This window comes from Protopterus annectens, chromosome 12.part0 (assembly GCF_019279795.1).
Source record: "Protopterus annectens isolate FY-2018-M chromosome 12.part0, PAN1.0, whole genome shotgun sequence".
NCBI classification, from domain to species: domain Eukaryota; kingdom Metazoa; phylum Chordata; order Ceratodontiformes; family Protopteridae; genus Protopterus; species Protopterus annectens.
In genome coordinates, this window is record NC_056746.1 from 674,119,421 (window position 1) to 674,140,303 (window position 20,883).

The 20,883-nt window shown below is 40.0% G+C and overlaps 1 protein-coding gene across 1 annotated transcript in view; it reads left to right on the forward strand.

The window, feature by feature from the left end:
• Positions 1-20,883, forward strand: part of LOC122816778 (cytochrome P450 2K1-like) — a 525,982-nt gene that overhangs the window by 147,934 nt on the left and 357,165 nt on the right. The window contains exon 2 of the mRNA XM_044089796.1: positions 7,619-7,781. Within this exon, the coding sequence (XP_043945731.1) occupies positions 7,619-7,781 (163 nt within the window). The remainder of the gene's footprint in view (positions 1-7,618; positions 7,782-20,883) is intronic.

Sequence of the window (20,883 nt, forward strand, 5' to 3'; positions counted from 1 at the left end):
CAAAGTGAATGAATCCACAAGTATATTTTTCTCCCTTTTTCCTTTCCTTCTTTTTCTGTATATTTGTTCTCTCTTTTTATTCGATTGTATAGGCATACACTTTTTGGCTGCATTAACAGTTTATGTATTTTTGTGATTTTTTTTTTATTATTATTAAAAAATCTTTAACAAGGCAGGCCATTCCAGAATGCAGTTTGAATCACCAAGTAATTCATATTCTGAAAAGCAAGCCTTGTAGCCCAAATGTCAGAGACAGTTACCTCTCTTGGTGCGGGATATTTTTTCATGAGTAAGAGTGGAGACTCTTGAGAGGAGAATGCTAACCAGAAGAAGTTGTACGTTGGTTCATATGAAAGTAACTTTTAGTAATCACATGTTCTTCATGTGAGTGCATACTGGAGTGCACACGACCCTGTAGACCCTATTCAAAATATGTGCAGAACTCTACACTTCCCTGAACAATGTGTGTGTGTGTGTGTGTGTGTGTGTGTGTGTGTGTGTGTGTGTGTGTGTGTGTGTGTGTGTGCGCGCGCATGTGTGTGTTTGTGTATATGCATACATATGCATTTTCTTAATGATTAGCGAAAGAAGCAAGACATGACAGGGGCATTTTTGGGAAAAGTAGTAGTCAGGGTATATACAATGTTGTTACTCAGTAAGAAAGAGAAACAGCAAAATAAAATACACAAACCCATTTCATGATGTGCAGTGAAACCAATAACTACAGTCCGATAATGTAACTTTAAAAGTGTAAATGTTTTTGGAGGTGCTATCCAATCCATAGTGTTGCGAGATATAAGAATTCACTTTCAAAATTTCAGTAAAAAAAATGTCAGACAACTCTTCAATACTGTGTTAGGTTGAAGTGCTAAAAGATTAAATATGCTTATAATGTAAGGCTGTCTGGACAGGACTAAGAAAGGTGTGATATTAAGACGCACCAAATAAGACAAGGAAGGCAGCTGGTAAGAAAAAAGGTATGCAGCAGATTAACATAAGAGAACTTTTATAAGGGTGGGAAGGTGATATTTCAAAAAGCATGATGTTGCTTGCGACTGTTTGCCATTGTTGAATACATTGTGCTGTTTCTAGCAAAGTTGAGAGATATATATTATATTCTGCACAATTATAGCTAACTAGCTCACAGGCATTAATCAAATAAGAGACTATGAAGACAGTAATTTATAAACAGAAAAGCATGTGTCTACAGTTGGATGGACTTGTCTTGTAGGACTAAGAGTTGCGCACAAACTACAGTGGGCATGGGAGAAATTATGGTACTTATTGTTGCTTGAGAGAACATGTTAAACAAACAAAAAACAAGTGATGAACCCTGGAGAAATGACTGTGTAGTACTCCAGGTAAAAGTCTTTCAGTGAGGCCATTGTAATCTGCATAAGATGGACCTCTCACCTATACTGTATATTTAATGTATGTCCTAAGTTTGTATACCTGGGTTTAAATCTTAATATTATTTAATACTTTCTCACAGCCAGCTGCAGCTTGCACATCACCTTTTCACTCCCTATCTATACCTTTTCTGCCATACTCTCCCTGCTCTCCTCCCCCCTCCACTGCCCTTTCTGGCAAGACTCACTCCAAAGCACCCATCCTGCTGCTCTTCCCTCTTATATCTCTGTTTTCTCTCTTCTAGGCTAATCTTCTTTTCCTACTCTACCCCTTTCACTGCTGCTCTCCCCTTGTATCTCTCTGTATCCCCTTCCTAATCCAACCTATTTGCCCAACAACAGTCTCTCTGCTGCTTCTATCTCCCTTTCTCTAAGGAATATACTGTACAACTCTCAGTCCTTTCTCCCCTCTCCTCCTGACTCTCTTCACTCACTTTCTGCCATACTCACTGCTTTTTCTTATTATTTTTCTTGTGTTTTCTCCAATCTCTCTGGGTGTAGCCCTGCTCTGTTCACCCTCAGTAATGCTCAGGCTCATAGTCAACTGCACCTTAAACCAGCACAAAAAGATAGCCATTGCTGTGATATATATCCCTCCTGGCAATAACATCCCTATACTCAAACTCTTTCTTGCTTGGATATCTCAAACCATCTCCTGCGAAACCATTATTGTAGGAGATGTTAACATCGACTGGAATATGCTGACCTCAAACTGCCTCAATGCTGCTATTAACCTATTCAGCTTCTCTAAACTCATCACCTCCCCAACTCATTCTAATCAACAATCTAATAGTAGCTCTCCTCTTGACTGGATACTTACCCCACACCCCAACCACTATCATAACACCTCCACTCTCCCTGACACTCTCAGTGATCATTCTTCTTCTTTCGGCTGCTCTCGTTAGGGGTCGCCACAACAGATCATCTGTTTCCATTTCTTCTTGTCCTCTGCATCTTGCTCTGTCACACCAACCACCTGCATGTCCTCTCTTGCCACACCCATAAACTTTACCTTAGGCCTTCCCCTTTTCCTGTTACCTGGCAGCTTCATCCTTAGCATCCTTTTCCCAATATACTCTGCATCCCTCCTAAGCACATGTCCAAACCAGTGTAATCCTGCCTCTCTGGCTTTGTCTCCAAACCTTCTAACCTGGGCTGACCCGCTAATGTACTTATTCCTAATCCTGTCCACCCTCGTCACACCCAGTGCAAATCTTAACATCTTTAACTCTGCCACGTCCAGCTCTAACTCCTGCCTTTTTGTCAATGCCACTGTCTCCAAACCATATAACATAGCTGGTCCCCTACCCTCTTGTAGACCTTCCCTTTTACTCTTACTGGTACTCGTCTGTCACAAATCACTCCTGACACTCTTCTCCACCCACTCCATCCTGCCTGTACTCTCTTCTTCACCTCTCTTCCACACTCACCATTACTCTGAACTGTTGATCCCAAGTATTTAAACTCATACACCCTCACCACCTCTACTCCCTGCATCCCCACCATTCCTCTATCCTCCCTCTCATTCACACACATATATTCTGTCTTAGTCCTGCTGATCTTCATTCCTCTTCTCTCTAGAGCATATCTCCACCTCTCCAGGGTCTCCTCCACCTGTTCCCTACTCTCACTACAGATCACAATGTCATCTGCAAACATCATAGTCCACAGAGACTCCTGTCTGATCTCATCTGTCAACCTGTCCATCACCATTGCAAATAAGAAAGGGCTCAGAGATGATCCTTGATGTAATCCCACCTCCACCTTAAATGCATCAGTCACTTCCACCGCAGACCTCACCACTGTCACACTACCCTCGTACATATCCTGTACCACTCTTACATACTTCTCTGACACTCCTGACTTCCTCATACAATACCACAACTCCTCTCTAGGTACCCTGTCATATGCTTTCTCTAAGTCCACAAAGACACAATGCAACTCCTTCTGACCATCTCTGTACTTCTCCGTCAACACTCACAGAGCAAACATTGCATTTGTAGTGCTCTTTCCTGGTATGAAACCCTACTGCTGATCAGTAATCACCTCCCTTCTTAATCTAGCTTCCACTACTCTTTCCCATAACTTCATACTGTGACTGATCAATTTAATCCCTCTGTAGTTACTACAGCTCTGCACATCACTTTTATTCTTAAAAATCGGTACCAAAACACTTTTTCTCCATTCCTCAGGCATCCTCTCACTTTCCAAGATTTCATTAAACAATCTAGTTAAAAACTCCACTGCCATTTCACCTAAATACCTCCATACTTCCACAGGTATGTCATATGGACCAACAGCCTTTCCATTCTTCATCCTCTTCATAGCTATCCTTACTTCCTCCTTGCTAATCCACTGCACTTCATAATTCACTATCCGCACATCATCCAACCTTCTCTCCCTCTCATTCTCTTCATTCATTAGCCCCTCAAAGTATTTTTCCATCTGCTCAATACACTCTCCTCACTTGTGAGTACGTTTCCCTCATTATCCTTTATCACCCTTACCTGCTGCACATCTTTACTAGCTCGGTCCCTATGTCTAGCCAATCGGTACATGTCCTTTTCTCCCTCCTTAGTGTCCAACCTTTCATGCAACTCTTCATGCACCTTATCCTTAGCCTTCGCCACCTCTCTCGTTGTCATGCACCTCATCTCCTTATACTCCTGTCTACTTTCTCCATCTCTCTGACAATCCCACTTCTTCTTCGCTAACCTCTTTCTCTGTATACTCTCCTGTACTTCCTCATTCCACCACCAGATCTCCTTGTCCTCCTTCCTCTTTCCAGATGTCACAACAAGCACCTTTCTAGCCATCTCCTTTACTATCTCTGCTGTAGTTACCCAGCTATTCGGTAACTCTTCACTGCCACCCAGTGCCTGTCTTAACTCTTCCCTGTACTCCACCTCACAATTACCTTTTTTCAATTCCACCATTTGATCCTTGATTCCCTTCCTGATGCAACCCTCTCCATTTATCCAGGTTTGGGACCAGCACAAAGAAATGCACTGGCTTGTGAATCCCCAGTGGCTTACCCTACCTAAATCCAGCATCACCTCTCTCAACCTCCTAAATCTCACAAGTATAAGGATTGTCAAAATCTATCTAACTTTAATCCTGATATATTTAACCAAACACTCTCTTCTATAAATTGGTCTTTTCTGTTCAACCCCCCCCCCTTGAAGAAGCTGTTCTTCAATTCAACAGCATCTTCCTTAACACCCTCAACTCCCTGGCCCCTATCAGAAAGATTTGGGTTAAAGCTAACTATGCTCCCTGGTTAAGCAAAGGAACTCTCTCCTTCATACAAAAGAGAGACAACGCATGGAAAATCTGGAATAAACTCAACCTCCCCCACTAGTCTTCAAAACTATAGGGAACTATGAAACACCACAAAGAACATGTGACTCTTAACAAAAAATCCTTTTATCTTGACCCACAAAGAATCCCCCACTTTAACCCCCAAAACTTCTGGAGTACCATCAACAAACTCTTGCTCCCAGGGAACCCATCTCCTCCTAATCCATCCCCTAACAGCTCTCCACTCAAAACTGACACTCTCCTGAACTCCTTCTTCATAGACTCCATACAAAAACTAATTAAACCAGATAAGGATACCTTGACACCCCCCCACTGCAAAATTCCTTTCTCAATCAAGCCTGTCCCCACATCCATCATCATATCTCTACTCTATAAACTAAAACCCTACTCTCCTTCTGCTGACAACCTGCCTCCTCTATACCTTAAATTCACAGCCCCCTCTATTGTTTATCCAGTCTCCATACTTATCAATAAGTCAGTATAGGAAAATGTTGTCCCTAACACAAAGGCGGTATCTCCACTGACCCCTCCAGTTTCAGGCCTATTGCTATTCTATCCCCTTTTTCTAAAATTCTGGAAAAATGTGCACACAGACAGCTCATCTCATATCTCATTCAGGAAAATCTCTTTACATCAACACAACATGGCTTTCAACCACATCATACCACTACTACAGCATTACTATCCTTCACTCACTCTATCGCTTCATCTCTTAACAAAAACAAACTAGTGTTATCCCTCTTCCTTGACCTCTCTAAGGCTTTTGAGACGGTGTGCCACAACTTCCTTCTCTCCAAACGTTCTTCCTTTAATCTCTCTGCCTCTACTCTCTCCTGGTTCTCTAGACTCTCCATACTTATCAAATAGAGCCCAATCAGTCAAATAGCTCTCTACAATGTCACCTTTCCTCCCAGTTCAAACTGGGGTGCCCCAAGGCTCCATCCTAGGCCCAGTACTATTTAACATCTTTACTAATAATCTCTACCAATCCTGCCATCACTCCACACTCATACAATATGCTGATGACTCCACCATCAACACAACCTCTGACAATCTACCCCACCTACTGTCCTTCACTCAAGACACCCTCCACTCAGCTGAAAGATGGCTGACAACTAACCAACTCCTACTTAACCCCAATAAAACAAAACTACTTCTCTTCCTTCACAAATCCCTCCAACACCTCAAAGCCTCCTTCTCAGTCTCTTCTCTAAACAACATTACTATTAAGATCGAATATCACACTAAACTTCTCTGGATATTTATAGATGACGAACTTAAATTTGACATCCACATCAATAACTACATCAATAAGACACACCAAAAACTAGGACTGCTATACAGAAATAAAAACTTCTTAACACAAGAATCTAAACTGTCCCTAGCTCAAGCCTACCTACTACCTACCCTACTATATGCCACCCCAATCTTGACCTACATCCAAAACAATTTTTCAACCAAACTTGAACTTACATACAACAAAATAGCTACATTTGCCACAAATCACCCCTATTGCTCACATTACTGGCTCTCCTTACAAAAACATCACTGATTACAACTCCAAATTCAGCTCCTTCTGCTTCATCTCCTTCTGACACAAACTATCCTCCACTAACCCGCAGCCTGTCCATCATTAGCTTCCATCATCCCACCTTATGTCCCCAACCGAGATCTTCATAGCTCCGACCACCACCTCCTCCAAATCTCTAAACCAAATACATGCAAAGGTAAAATGCTATATAGCTACTCAGTTACTTCCTTTTGGAACCAACTCCCTCTCCATATCAGAACTGTACAAAACTCTGGCAACTTCAAACTTGCTATTAAGAAATATCTGCTTAATTCCAGGACCTGCCCCTGTAAAGGTTCTACTTGAACTCGTCCTCCTCTTCCCCATCCCCCTCCCCTTTTTCTACCCCTATTTCTTACAGATATCTATTGCTATTTGTATTTATGTTCCTGCTCTTTGACCTTCCCCTCCCATTTTACTCTTATCTTCACTATATACTTCTACCGCCAATCTCCCCCCGTGCATTCTATACCCTCCTTTTTCTTTTCTCTAGTGCCAGGACCTTCCGTTCTGGCACTGTATGCCTCACTACCCTTATACTTAGGTTTGCAATTTACCATTCAAATAATGACTATGATGAATCTGTGATTGTATGACACATAACAGTTTATTTAACATTTGTTAACCAGGAAAGTCTGACTTGGAATGAAGCCAATTTTCAGCGGAGGCCCGGGGAGAAATGCTCTAGACATATGTCTATATATATGTTCAATTTTTCTTTTTCTTCATACGTTGTATAAAATTAATCTATTTTTGCTGTATGTATCCCCTCATGATTATTTGTTTAAATACTTAATTGTTCATAAAAAATTTCACTGCTGTAATGGAGCTTTTCTCCTCAGGTCTCTGCTGAAAAAGGCCATCTGCCAAGCCAGACCAACCCAGTTAACAAATGGCAAACAAATAAATAAAAAAATAAATAAGGAGCATATTAATTTTCTATGGTCTTCTTTAAACTTCTAGTGAGTCCGATGAGGGTTGACTTCAGATTGCTCCCCGCTCAGATACATGCGAGTCAGCATGGAACAAAAGATGAGGCACATGACTTAAGATATTTTTTCATAAGACCATACTGAATTGTGATATTATAATTAATAATTTAAAAGTAATTAAATGAGATAAACCTTAAATCTGGTTTCCACTGTTGAATGTTTTAAGCTTGTGTGTTAATGTCTCAAAATGGAACAGTGTAGACTGGAATAACACATGGTTATATCTTGGTATTAGTGTCAGCATTTCTTAGCAACAAAATAGAAACTGATCTTTATGTTGGAAAAAGCTATTTTAAAAAGACTAATTTCTGTTTTTTTTTTTAAAGCTGTCAGAGAAGTATGGCACACTATATACATTTCACATGGGCACTCAAAAGGTTGTTGTACTGACTGGTTATGATACAGTGAAGGATGCTCTTATAAACCATGCAGAAGAATTTGGAAACCGAGGGCGTTTGCCACTTTTTCAAAATGCATGCAAAGACAACGGTAAGGTTGGTCTTCTGTAGTGAATCATTTATGATGCATATGACTGTACAATAAGATGAGAATAATAATCTTAAAATGTTGTAGTACAAGTAGCCTTACCTAACATGTCTAGAATTAGATGAAACGTGCAGAACTAGCATGCTGTTGTAGAGAGATGTTATCCATTAGCACTAACATTGACCATGGTCTAGAAATAAGCGCAAGGTGTTAGAAAGCCAGTGAGGGGACATAGACTGACCAAGAAAATTAAAGGCCTTAAATCCAGAAACCATCCTGATAGATCAGCACAAGACTCTTTATACTGTGCAGACTACCAATTATTCCTACGTGGCCTAAATCTTATTTTCTGAGCCATGAAAGACCCATTACTATTTGACCTCATATTTTTTCACAAAACTAGTAGCTATACAAATGCCTGCACTAGGGCCCTGTCTACCTTAAAGACTAATGCTGATGACTGGATGGGTAGAAACAAATCTATCCCAGGTTTATCGTGTATGGCCATACTCAGTTTGGGATGTGAGGATGAAAATAACTTTTGAGGTGTCTGCTTAATGTTGTATAAGGTTAGACATTGTAAGCTACCCAAGATGCCTTGTCTAGTATTGTTTCTATGTTCCTGTCCAATGGACAAAATTCCTTACAGATGGGTAGGGCATGAGCTGTTGCTTCTTCTTTCAGCTTCTCCTGGTTAAGGGTTGCCGCAACGGATCACCTGTCCGCTCATGACTGGCAGTGGAGTTTTACAGTGTTGAGTTGCCATCCCGGTACTCAACCTTCCACAGAAGGCACACACATGCACACACTCACACCTAGGGCCACTTTAGAGTGTCCAGTCCACCTACAGCATGTCTTTGGGAGGAAACTGGAGAACCAGGAGGAAATCCAAGTGACCACAGGGAGGACATGTAGACTCCTCACAGAAGGCACCCCAACTCAAGATCGAACTGGAAAACCTCTTGCTGTGAGGTGGGAACACAAACTGCTGCACCACCGTGGCCACCGCAGGGGATGAGCTGTTGCTAAACCTGACAAATTATTAGTAGAGGTAAAAATATTAACTAAATTTAGTGCCTTGGATTTCAGTGGGAAAAGAGAGATACCTGCAATAGATGTAAGAAAAAGTATGCGTGCTTCACATTACAAGTCATATAGATGAAGATGAGTGCACATGCTACATACTGTACTATACAGGACAAGTATAGAGAAGCATGCATGTGTGCAGAGACTGTGCAGAGAAATTTGTGTAGAATCCCAGGTCATGAACTGTACAAGCCATGCATGAGGGTGTGTGCAGCTCCTTGGAAGTTGCATGGGAATGTGCTCAGGAGTGCACATGCTGAAATAAATAGACAATGTATGAGGGTATGTATAGAAGTTCATGTAATACCTTGGATGGGTCATGCATAATGTACAGGTTCTGCATGTGACTGCATGCAATAATCTACATGGCACTGTACAGCTTATACAAGCATGTGCAGGACTCTACATCTTTCCCTGAATAAGCCTTACATGCAGATGTGTGCAGATTGTTACATGCTGCATTGAATAGGCCATGCATGAAGATGTTTGTAGGAATGGAACATTGTATTGTACAACCCAAGTATGGGATCTGTATTAGCATACATACTGTACTGTGCAGGACACATATAAGGATGGGTGCAGGAGTGCACACACTGTTCTGTAAAGGACTTGTGTAGGGATGTGTACTGGTACTAACACACACACACACACACACACACACACACACACACACACACACACACACACACACACACACACACACACACTACTGTATAGGACATGAAAGGGGATGTGCACAGGAATAAACACACTATAGTGCACATGACATTAATGGGGATGTATACAAGAGTGCATATTTTGTTCTGCACATGACATGAATGGGGACGTGCAGGAGTGCACATTGTACTGTACAGGCTATGAATGGGGATGTGTACTGGAGTGAACATACAGAATTATACATGTCACACTGTTTGAACAGGACATGTATAGGGATGTATTACAGAGTGCACATGCTGCACTAAACAGGTCATGCCTGATGCTATGGGTAGAAATGCATGTACTACACTGTATATGTTATTCATGGGGTATGTACCGGAGTGAAATAATACACTGTACAGGAGATGTGTGCTGTGCAGACTCTGAAGATGCTTACAAAACCGCACATACTGTACTTTACAAGATGTGTTCTTTATCTAATCTCACTGCACATACAGCTTGTACCACAAATATAGGTTGGGGATGTGAATGTGGACATCTGCAGAAGTACACATTTTATACTGTACAGGATAAAAATGGCAAACTATGTGCACAGGAGGTACAACCTGTACAGCAGAGGACATGAATAGGAATATGTGAAATGGACACATTGTACTGTACAATATATGAATGGTAATGTCTGCTGGAGTGCCACCTTATACAGTGCAAAATATGAATGAAGATGTGTGAGGAAGTGTGCACACTATTGTACAGATTGTTTATGGTGATGTGTGCAGGAGTATATACTCTGCTCTGTAAGAAACATGCATAGGAATGTGTGCTGGAGTACACACACACACACACACACACACACACACACACACACACACACACACACACACACACACACACACACACACAGTCTGCACAGGACATGCATGGTGTTGTGGGCTGGAGTACACACACACATGCACCCATGCAGACAAACACACAATGTAATGTGTAGGACGTGAATGGGGATGTATACAGGAATGCATATCCTATACTGTACAGGTCATGAATGTGGGCATCTACAGGAGTGCATGCTTTGTATTGTAGAGGACATGAATTGGGATGTGTACAAGAGTGAATACACTGTCCTGTATTGTACAGGGCATGAATGGGGGCATATACATACACTGTACTGTACAGAACTTGAATTAAGTTGTGCACAGGAGTGCACACCCCATACTAAACAGGATAATGTACGTGGATGTGTGGTGGAGTGGACACACTGTACTATAGAAGACAACACCAGGGATGTGTGCCGTAGTGCATACCCTATAATGTGTAGGACTGGGGATGTGTACAGGAATACATGCACTGTACAGTAGAGTATACATTCATTCATACACACACACACACACACACACACACACACACACACACACACACACACACACACACACACACACACACACACACACACACACACACACACACACACACACACACACACACACACACACACACACACACACACTCTGTACTGTATTGCACAGGTTAGGTATGGTGATGTCTGCAGGACCAGGACAGTAGATGCCATCCTGTGCAGGCTTTGTGTAGAGATGTGAGCAAGAATGCATGCACTGTGGTATACAGACTATATGTTGGCATCTACACAGGACTTCATATGTTGCACTGTACAGGACATATTTAAGTAAATGTTTGGAAGTGCACATACTGAGCTAAGCAGGTTATGTCTGAAGATATGGGTAGGTATGCATGTACTAAACTTTATATGTCATGGAAGGGGGTACACTGTACTGTACTGTACAGCACATGTATGGGGATGTGTGCAAGAATGCACACAACATTCCTTGCAGACCATGTTTGGGTATGTGTGCAAAACTACCCACACTGTACTGTACAAGATGTGAATGGTGGCTTCTGCAGGAGTGCATAAATTGTATTGCACAGAACATGAACGGTAATGTGTACAAGACTGCATCCCCTATACATTAGAGAAAATAAATGGGTATGTGTGCAGAAGAATGCACCCTATACTGTAGAGTAAAGAAATGGAGATGTGTGTTGGAGTGCACTCACTGTGCTATATAGGCCATGTATGGAGATATGTGCAGAAGACTGCATGTGATGTACAGGACTTTAATGGGGAAATGTACAGGGGTGTGCATGTGTGCATACACTGTACAGTACAGATCATGAATCAGGGTTTGTGCAAGAGTGCATACACTGCACTGTACAGACCATGTATGGCCATGTGTACTGGAGTGCACTCATGCTGTGAATGACATGAGTGTAGATATGTGCAGGAGGATATGCACACAGTATTGTGCAACACATAATTAGATGTGAGTGTGTAGGAGTAGACACTATGTACTGTACAAAATATGAATGAGAATTGTGAAGGTGCTCACCTGTAGTGTCCTTGACATGACTGGGGATGTCTACAGAAATGCACATACTGTATTGCACTATACATAACATGAATGGACATATGTGCAAGAGTGCATACTCTTACACTGTACTTGACACAAATTCAACTATGACATGAATAAAAGTAGATGTGTGCAGGAGTATATACTCACTGTACTGTGCAGCACGTGATTAGGGATATGTGTAGGAGTACACACTATGTACTGTACAAGATGTGAATGAGGATTATGAAGCTGCACACCTGTAGCATCATTGACATGAATGGGAATATGTACAGGAATGCACACACTGTACCGTTCAAAGTATGAATGAGGATATGTGCCAGAGTGCATATACTGTACTGTATATGACAGGAATGGGGATGTGTGCAAGAGTGCATATACTGTACAGAACATGAATGGGGTTATCTTCAGGAGTGCACAGAGTGCAGTATACTGGGCTTTACTGTGAAGGTATACAGAACTGCATACCCTGTGCTCATAGTAGGGGCCATGTATGTGAGTATGTACAATGGTATATATACTTCACTGGGTGCCTGACACAGGGAAGGAAGGATAGCATTAAAATCCTCCCTACCTTCTGTACAGGTGACATCTGAAGTTGCCGGTGGACTCATTTCCACATATTCAATTATTACAAGAGAATGAAATTTCAAATTTCAGGTTCTTTCCACAACATCTGAGAATATCAGAGGGGGTGATGTTAGGTTAAGAACTGAGGAGATAGAGGCTAGATGGATTGTTATGCTAAGGGCCTATTTTGGACATGGGTTAAATGAAAGTCTACCTATCAGACCAGTTCTTTTAAAAAGGGGTCTGAAGAGATGAGGTGTTTTTATTATTATTTTTATTTTACATATTTTTGTGAACATACAAATGTATTTATATTTTATACTATATGCTTTATGTATATTGATATGTTTTTAACAAATGTTTTTATATGTGTGTCTTTTTAAATACTATACTGCATGCTAAGTGATGTCAATAGATTTTACTATATAAGGTGTGGTTATTATCTGATTGAGTACACCTGATGAAGCATTGGTGAAAGCGCTTGTGTCTCTTTGTAATAAACCAGTACGCTACTGACAAATTTTTTATTGCTTTTTTACCTTTTTCTTTGAACTGGAGCCATACCTCAGTCAGTGTTTTTGGATACTTATTCATTGGTGTTACTGGGGTTCCTGTTTGGTGTGGATTTTTGCTTCTTGTTTTTTCATTTTACGTTTTATGCCAACCGATACAGGCTTGATGGCTCAGAGCTTAGACCGGATTGATGTGATTGAACTTGACTATGAACCAGGAGCGAAGGCTTGTCAATCGTTTACAGTGGGAGCGAATGCTTGCAAACCATTTGAAGCAGAACATGTGGATACGTTTCTGAAGAAAGTTAGAGATGTCATGAATCCATTGCTTAATGAAGATTTTGCTTTAACTTCCAGTGAAGATGAAAGAGAAAAAGGTTTGGGTTTTGATTTTTTAACCCTGAGAGCAGAAGTACTTGACTTAGAGAGAGAGTTATGTAAACTTGCCCGGGTCCAGTACGAAAGATTCCATCTAGAGGTTTGTTTAAAAGACAAAGTTATACCTAGAGGGCTGAGAATTCTTAAAATGCCGGCCCAGGTTGAATGTGATGATGAATTATTAAGTGAATGGCAGAGACTGAACTTAACTACTAGTCTGGGCTACTTGAAGCTTCTATGTACAGCAGCTCAGAGACGTGAATTGATTTTATCTGATGTTATCAAAGATAAGTACTCTAAATTGTGTGGCAAATATCATGGGGAATTGTTTCACAAGGTGATAAATGATTCCACAGACAATGTACTTGCATACAAACGTAAGCTTTTACAGACTAAAATGCAGAAGCTTCAGAGAGACAGGAAAGATTTTTCAGCCTGTCATATCTTCTCTTGGCCACGTGAGACCACTGTTGTGCAAGGTAACATGTCTATGACTGATTTAGTATCACAGAATGTTCCTTTGAAAGCAGTCGATAACAATGTTAACAGCAGTTTGAGTAGAGACCATGTTGGTAATGCAGGGGGAGAAAACAGTGGGTCTAAGAGTACTTCCATATCCAACAACACGGTTTCTTCACCTAATGAGGTTTTTCCTATAAGTTCCAATGCAGTAGGAACTAAACAGAAAACATTGCAGATAACTGCTCAAGTACACAGAGCTGATCCACAGTCATTAGAAGAAAATGAAGTAAAGAAAGCAAACTCCACCAAAGAAGATGTTTGTTTTGGCCTAAATTTTCCTTTGCCTGTGAGGGACAATTCGAAAACTCGGCAAGGGACATATGTGGGTCGAGAACAGCACATGGGCAGAGGAAGTTGTACAACACGTTACAAAAGGAAACTGCAGGAAGACACAAACAGTCTGCAGAATGTGAAAAAAAACCTTCTTGAAAGTAAAACTTTAGTATTTAATTTGTCCAAGCATATATTGACTCAAGAAGAAATGCATGTTTTAATGAAAGGCTTGTCCTTTATACCATCTAGAAATATGTCATTGACTGATATTGTTTTTGATATAAAGAAATTCACAAGGAATTTAACATTAAGACATATGTTTAAAACTGATGCACATGATAGTGAATTTGTGTTTAAGAAACCGAGCACCTTTGTTCCTAAGCTTAATTCTTTAGTTAATGCCTTTGAACAAGTTTGCATTACTGATGTATACAATGTTTACTATAATTACAACAGTTATAATGCTGCTAGAAATAATTTAAGTGCAAGTGAATTTTAGGCTTTAAGGAATTTAGAAAATAATGTAAACATTGTCATTAGACCTGCCGACAAGGGAGGCAGGATAGTAGTTTTAGATAGAGATCAATATTTTTCATTAATGCATGATATGTTATGTGATGGAGAATATTACGTTAAGGTTGATTCATTGCATGTGGACTTTGTTATCACTTCAGTTTCAGAGCATATTAAGTACTTGGAAAGAATAGGCCTTATTGACAAATAATTAGTTAAATATTTTCTGGTGACCAAATCTGTTTTACCTGTTATACAAGGGCTTCCCAAGCTACATAAAAACATAAAGGCACCACCTATGAGGCCAATAGTTTCAGGGAGAGGTTGGTACACTGAGAGAATTTCTATATACTTAGAGAAGAAATTGAGACCTATTGTTGACTCATCTGTACATGTTTTAAGGGACACTGAACATTTTTTGCATGACTTATATGAGAGTATTAACTCACTATCCATATGTGATGGTCTATTGTTGGTCACACTTGATGTCGTGTCATTATTCACGGTCATTCCAAATACTATAGGTATTGATTTCCTAGAAGAGTTTATAGTGAAAAAAGGAACTTACAATGGTGATGAGAAATTGTTACTGTTGGAGTTGATGAGGTTAGTTTTGTGCAATAACTTGTTTGTGTTTCAAGACCAAGTGTATTGGCATAAAAATGGTCTAGCTATGGGGAGCTCTTGCTCCAACAGTTATGCCAATGCTGTGATGGTGACATGGGAGATGAAATATATATTGGATGGGCCCTATAGAAATTATATATATTTCTATAGGAGGTTTGTGGATGATTGCTTCATTTTATGGAGAGGCACAATATCATGTTTATTAGAATTTCTAAACTTTATTAATAATTTGACTCAATTTTTGAAATTTACCATTGATTATTCAGATTCAAAGATTAGTTTTTTAGATGTGTTCGTATTTAGAGATTCAGAAAAGAGAATTACTAGTAAAATGTACAGGAAAGAGTGCTGGGTGAATGGTTTACTCTCTAGGGACAGTATGCACCCTAATGATATATTTAATAATGTTGTACAAAATCAGTTTTTAAGAGCGTCCAGACTGAGTGCTAACACAGAAGAATATGAGATGAGAATGAGTGCTACCAGTTTAGAACTGTCACAGAGAGGTTATAGTGAAGAAATGGTGGCTAGGAATAAGAATAAAGTTAGACAGTTTAGATATACCAAAGCCAGACCTTATTTTTTGGAAGGGTATGTCAGAAGTCCTAGGAAATATGACACTCAATTAAGAATTAGCATTCCTTATTCCAAAAATGTTACTATGTATACTGAAATATGTAATAAGCATTGGAACATTTTAACATCAGACCCTGAAATAGCAGAGGTAGTAGGCTTGAAACCACAATTTACATTTAGGAATTATAAAAATTTGAAAAGGAGACTATGCACCCCCAATGCCAGTTCTACAAAGAGTGATAAGAATGGCACAGAGCCCTGTGGCAAATGTGCTCAATGTGTTTATATAAATGAAAGCAAGTTTTTTAAACATCCAGATACAGGTAGAACTTTTGATATCAGAGTATTGTCCACCTGCAATACTATGCACGTGGTATACCTGGCAGTCTGTGAAACCTGCAGTTGTTTCTATGTAGGTAAGACTGACCGAGCCCTGAGGGAAAGGATAAAAGAGGATGTCTATCATATTAAAAAGGGTACTATTTTTAATGCCCTAGCCAAACATGTTAGTAGAACAGGCAACAATCACACTTTCAAATTTCAGGTTCTTTCCACAACATATGAGAATATCAGAGGGGGTGATGTTAGGTTAAGAACTGAGGAGATAGAGGCTAGATGGATTGTTATGCTAAGGGCCAATTTTGGACATGGGTTAAATGAAAGTCTACCTATCAGACCAGTTCTTTTAAAAAGGGGTCTGAAGAGATGAGGTGTTTTTATTATTATTTTTATTTTACATATTTTTGTGAACATACAAATGTATTTATATTTTATACTATACGCTTTATGTATATTGATATGTTTTTAACAAATGTTTTTATATGTGTGTCTTTTTAAATACTATACTGCATGCTAAGTGATGTCAATAGATTTTACTATATAAGGTGTGGTTATTATCTGATTGAGTACACCTGATGAAGCATTGGTGAAAGCGCTTGTGTCTCTTTGTAATAAACCAGTACTGCTACTGACAAATTTTTTATTGCTTTTTTACCTTTTTCTTTGAACTGGAGCCATACCTCAGTCAGTGTTTTTGGAAATTTATTTCATGTTATTTATTTACTGTTTATTATTTAGGTGGGTTTACTAGTCAAACTGGCATTTTTCAGCTAAGACCATGGTTATATGAGAAAAAAAGACAATACTTAAAAGGATAAATTAAATACATATTCTGGCACAAATATACAACTGAATGAAAACAATACAGAAAATAACAGTACAACTTGCATTGAGACAGCTGAAGTCTGTGGTTGGAGAAACAAGAACATTTTGAAAAATAGCATCCTGTTATGTATTACTTCTGGCATATTTATATTTCAAAAAGGATATGATGTTTATGTTTTGAAGAGTACATAAAATAATTTAGTAAATTAATGGTATAATTTCTATCTTGGGTACCTTCAGGCACTTTAAAAAAGGTAAGTTGTACACTTAAGTAAGGTAGGATTGCATCTCTTGTTTGCATTTACTTTACCATTCTCTTCAAACCATGATTAATGATTTAGGTACATAATAGATTATTTTTCTGCTTTCCTGAACATGTGCCCACACCATGGTAATCTGTTCTCTTTGATCTTCTCTGCAATTTGAGCTACTCTGACTTCTTCACTGATGTGCTCATTTCTTCTTCTGTCCCACAGTTGCATTCTATCATCCATCTTAGGCACTTTACCTCCATCAACTCTAAGCTTCCTCAATTGCTCTTCCTTCACTGCCCAGGTTTCTTTACCATATAGACATACTGGTGAAACCACTGTTTTATACATCTTAATGTTCAGTTTCTTTGACATTCTTCTGTCACACACTACTCCTGACACTTTGTGCCAGTTGGCTGCAGTGACTCTGACTGTAGCCTTGACCTCTTTATTCAGTCTTCCCTTCTCCTTAACCACCCCTTGTAGATACTTGAATCTGCTAATCTATTTCACTACTTTCCCTTCCAGGTTCTCCGCTTCTTCTTATTTTCCTCATTTGCTACCATTATGACTGTCTTATCTGTTCTCAGTTTCATTCCATGTGCCTTCACGTTTTCATTCCATTCCCCTATCATCTCCTGAAGTTCTTGTTCACAGCCTGCATGTAATGTCATGTCATCTGCATACAGCAGCTTCTTTGACCTGTCCCTGCTGACCTGTTTGTTAATGTAATCCATCACCAGTATAAACAGCAGAGGACTCAAAGCTGAACCCTTTGCTGAACCCTTTTGCACACCCATTCCAAATGAGAACCTTTTTGCGAGTCTAAACTTGTTCATACCTATGTTGTGGAATCCTTGTACATAGCCTGAACTAATTCTGCCAATGTTTCTGAGATTTCAGACCATCACAAGACTGCCCAAATCAGCTTTCTTGAAACCATGTCATGTGTTTCTCCAAGTCTAGTAATGCCCATTTGAATGCTTTTCACATTTCTTCCTTCTTCTCAACTATCTGTCTCAATGTAAAAATTTAGTCAGTTGTGCTACATCCCAAACTGAATCTGAACTGCTCATCTTCCATCTTACTTTCTACTAGTGAGTGTATTCAGTTATCATTCACCACATCCAGAACTCTCATGTAGTGTGACAGGAGTTTTATACATTTATACTACTCACAGTTGTAAGTCGGTAGTGTCCCCCTTTTTTACATTGGCACAAGTATGCTTGTTTTCCAATCATCTGGGATATTCCCTTCTCTCCATACTGCTCTGAATACCCTCTGGAGCCATTTCTCTTCTAACTCTTCTTCCTGAGGTGCTAGAGTCCTGAATATTTCCTTAAACTCTTGTTCTTGCTCTCCAGTCATCATATTTGCTGTTACCTCATCTAAGCCTGCTGCTTTCCCTGACTTCATTTTCCTTGGTGCTGTCCTAGGTTGAGGTCCTTTTCTTCTTCTTTCATTGTTGGCTGTGTCTAGGGCAGTACAATTTTTGCAGTTCTCTTCATTCAGAAGCTGTTGAAAGTACTCCTTCCACTTGTCTTTGATGTTCTGTGGGCTGGTGAGCAGGATGTTGCTGGCATCACTTATGAAGGGTGTCTGTTGACTAACTTCTTTATCCTTCAGTCTTTGTCTTGCAACCTGATAGTTTATTTGTGACATCTATTGCATCAGTTTCCAGAGGCTGTCAGAGGGCCTTTGCTGCCTTACTCTTTGCTACTGCAACTGCTCTTGTAGACATTTTGTTAGCCAACCAGTATGTCAACTAGTATTCCTTATTTGCTGTTCCTTCTTTTCTTTCTCCTACTTATTCCTGTACACCTTTTTTTCAATGACTTCCTGGACTTGTATTCCACCACCTGATTTCCTTATGTAGCTTATTTCCATACCTGGCTCAGCCACATATCTGTTCTACATACATGCTGTTTTGAGGAGCAACAGTTCTTCATTTTCACCTATGTCTTCTTCTTCCTGAGGTGCTAGGGCCCTGAGTATTTCCTTGAACTTTTGGTCTTTCTCTCCAGCCAACTTCTATGTTTTCAGTCTAGTCTTTGATGACCTTAGAACCTGTGGCCATGAAATGGTTTATAATGTGGGTTGCCTGTTTCACTAAGGATGACTTTGCAATCACTTATTCAACTGATTCAGCCCCAGTCACTGATGATTGCAAGAGATCTACATGAGTTTCATGCTGGCCACTCTTGTATGTGATTTTTGCAACTATCTCTCTAGTTGAAACATGTTTTGGCCAACATTAAACCATTTGCCACACAAAAGTCTAGAATGGTCTTTCCATCTTTATTTCTGTTGCCCCACATGTGGACCAGGCAGTCCTCATATACTGTTCTGTCTATCCTGATACGTGCATAAAGGTACTCCATTATCAACAGATTTATGTTGTCCTGTTTTATCTAGTAGGTCCTGCAACTGCTGCCTAAATGCATTCTTTTCCTTGTTATGACAACCCTGGTCTATCACAATACTTCATTTGTCTGGGCCACAGGTTAAGATTATGAATAGTGCTCTATCTTTACACTGGAGTCTGATTTGCCATGAGTCTGTCACTAACATCCCTTGTTGTCTTCTGAAGAGTCTCCGCCACCAGAGTTCCCACACCATTTCTAGTCTATCCTCCCCCAGAGTAGTAGAATCTGGATTCGAGCTAAGTGGCTTTGCTGCACTTCAGTTCCATCTTGCCTCCTGGATACAGAGGATATCCAGCCTACTCTTTACCATCACGTCATCCACTTACAAGCCGAATCTTGTCATTGAACCTATATTTTGTGCAGCAATCCTTAGTTCATGTTTTGCAGGCTGATTGGTTTTACATCCAGCTTTCACTCAACAAAGCTATCCCAGGTAACCCAAGCTGGTCAACTGGGCATCAGATGACCAATAGTTTATTGGTTCAGGGCTACTGGGCTTTATGATAGGCACACTGTGGCCAATTGGAGCACATAGACGTCTCCCACCATTAGTATAGGTTCCTGGTCCCTGGTGTAGGCCAAAATAGACCAGGTCCTTAACCCACTTCTCACTGGCAAATACCCATGAGCATTTTTTGGTGAAATCTGTCAACATGACCAGATCAAGCAGAGCCATTTTTTTACATTGTTGAGTGGCTATCCCTGACACAGCACACAGTCTTTGTTTTATGTTTTCTTACCTAGAAAATACTGCTCACTACTTTTATCCCATTCTCCCCCAATGCCCCTCAGGAAATACCCTCAACCATAATTTCCTCATCTATCACTAGGGAACAGGATTTCAATGCATTCTCCAAGGACAAGAACACTGCATTGATGGATCCTGATAACATCCCAGGACGCCTCCTTAATAGCATGAAGCATACTTTTTAGGACTACTAGAATCACTATTTAACTGTAGCCTCCAAACAGGCTTTGTGCCAAGTAAATGAAGGACTACAACTGTCATCCCTCTGCACAAGGGTGAGCTATTTACAGACCCAGGTAACTATAGACCAATAAGTCTGACTAATCTTGTATGCAAAGCCATGGAAATAATGATCATATAAATGATAAAAAATGACATATGA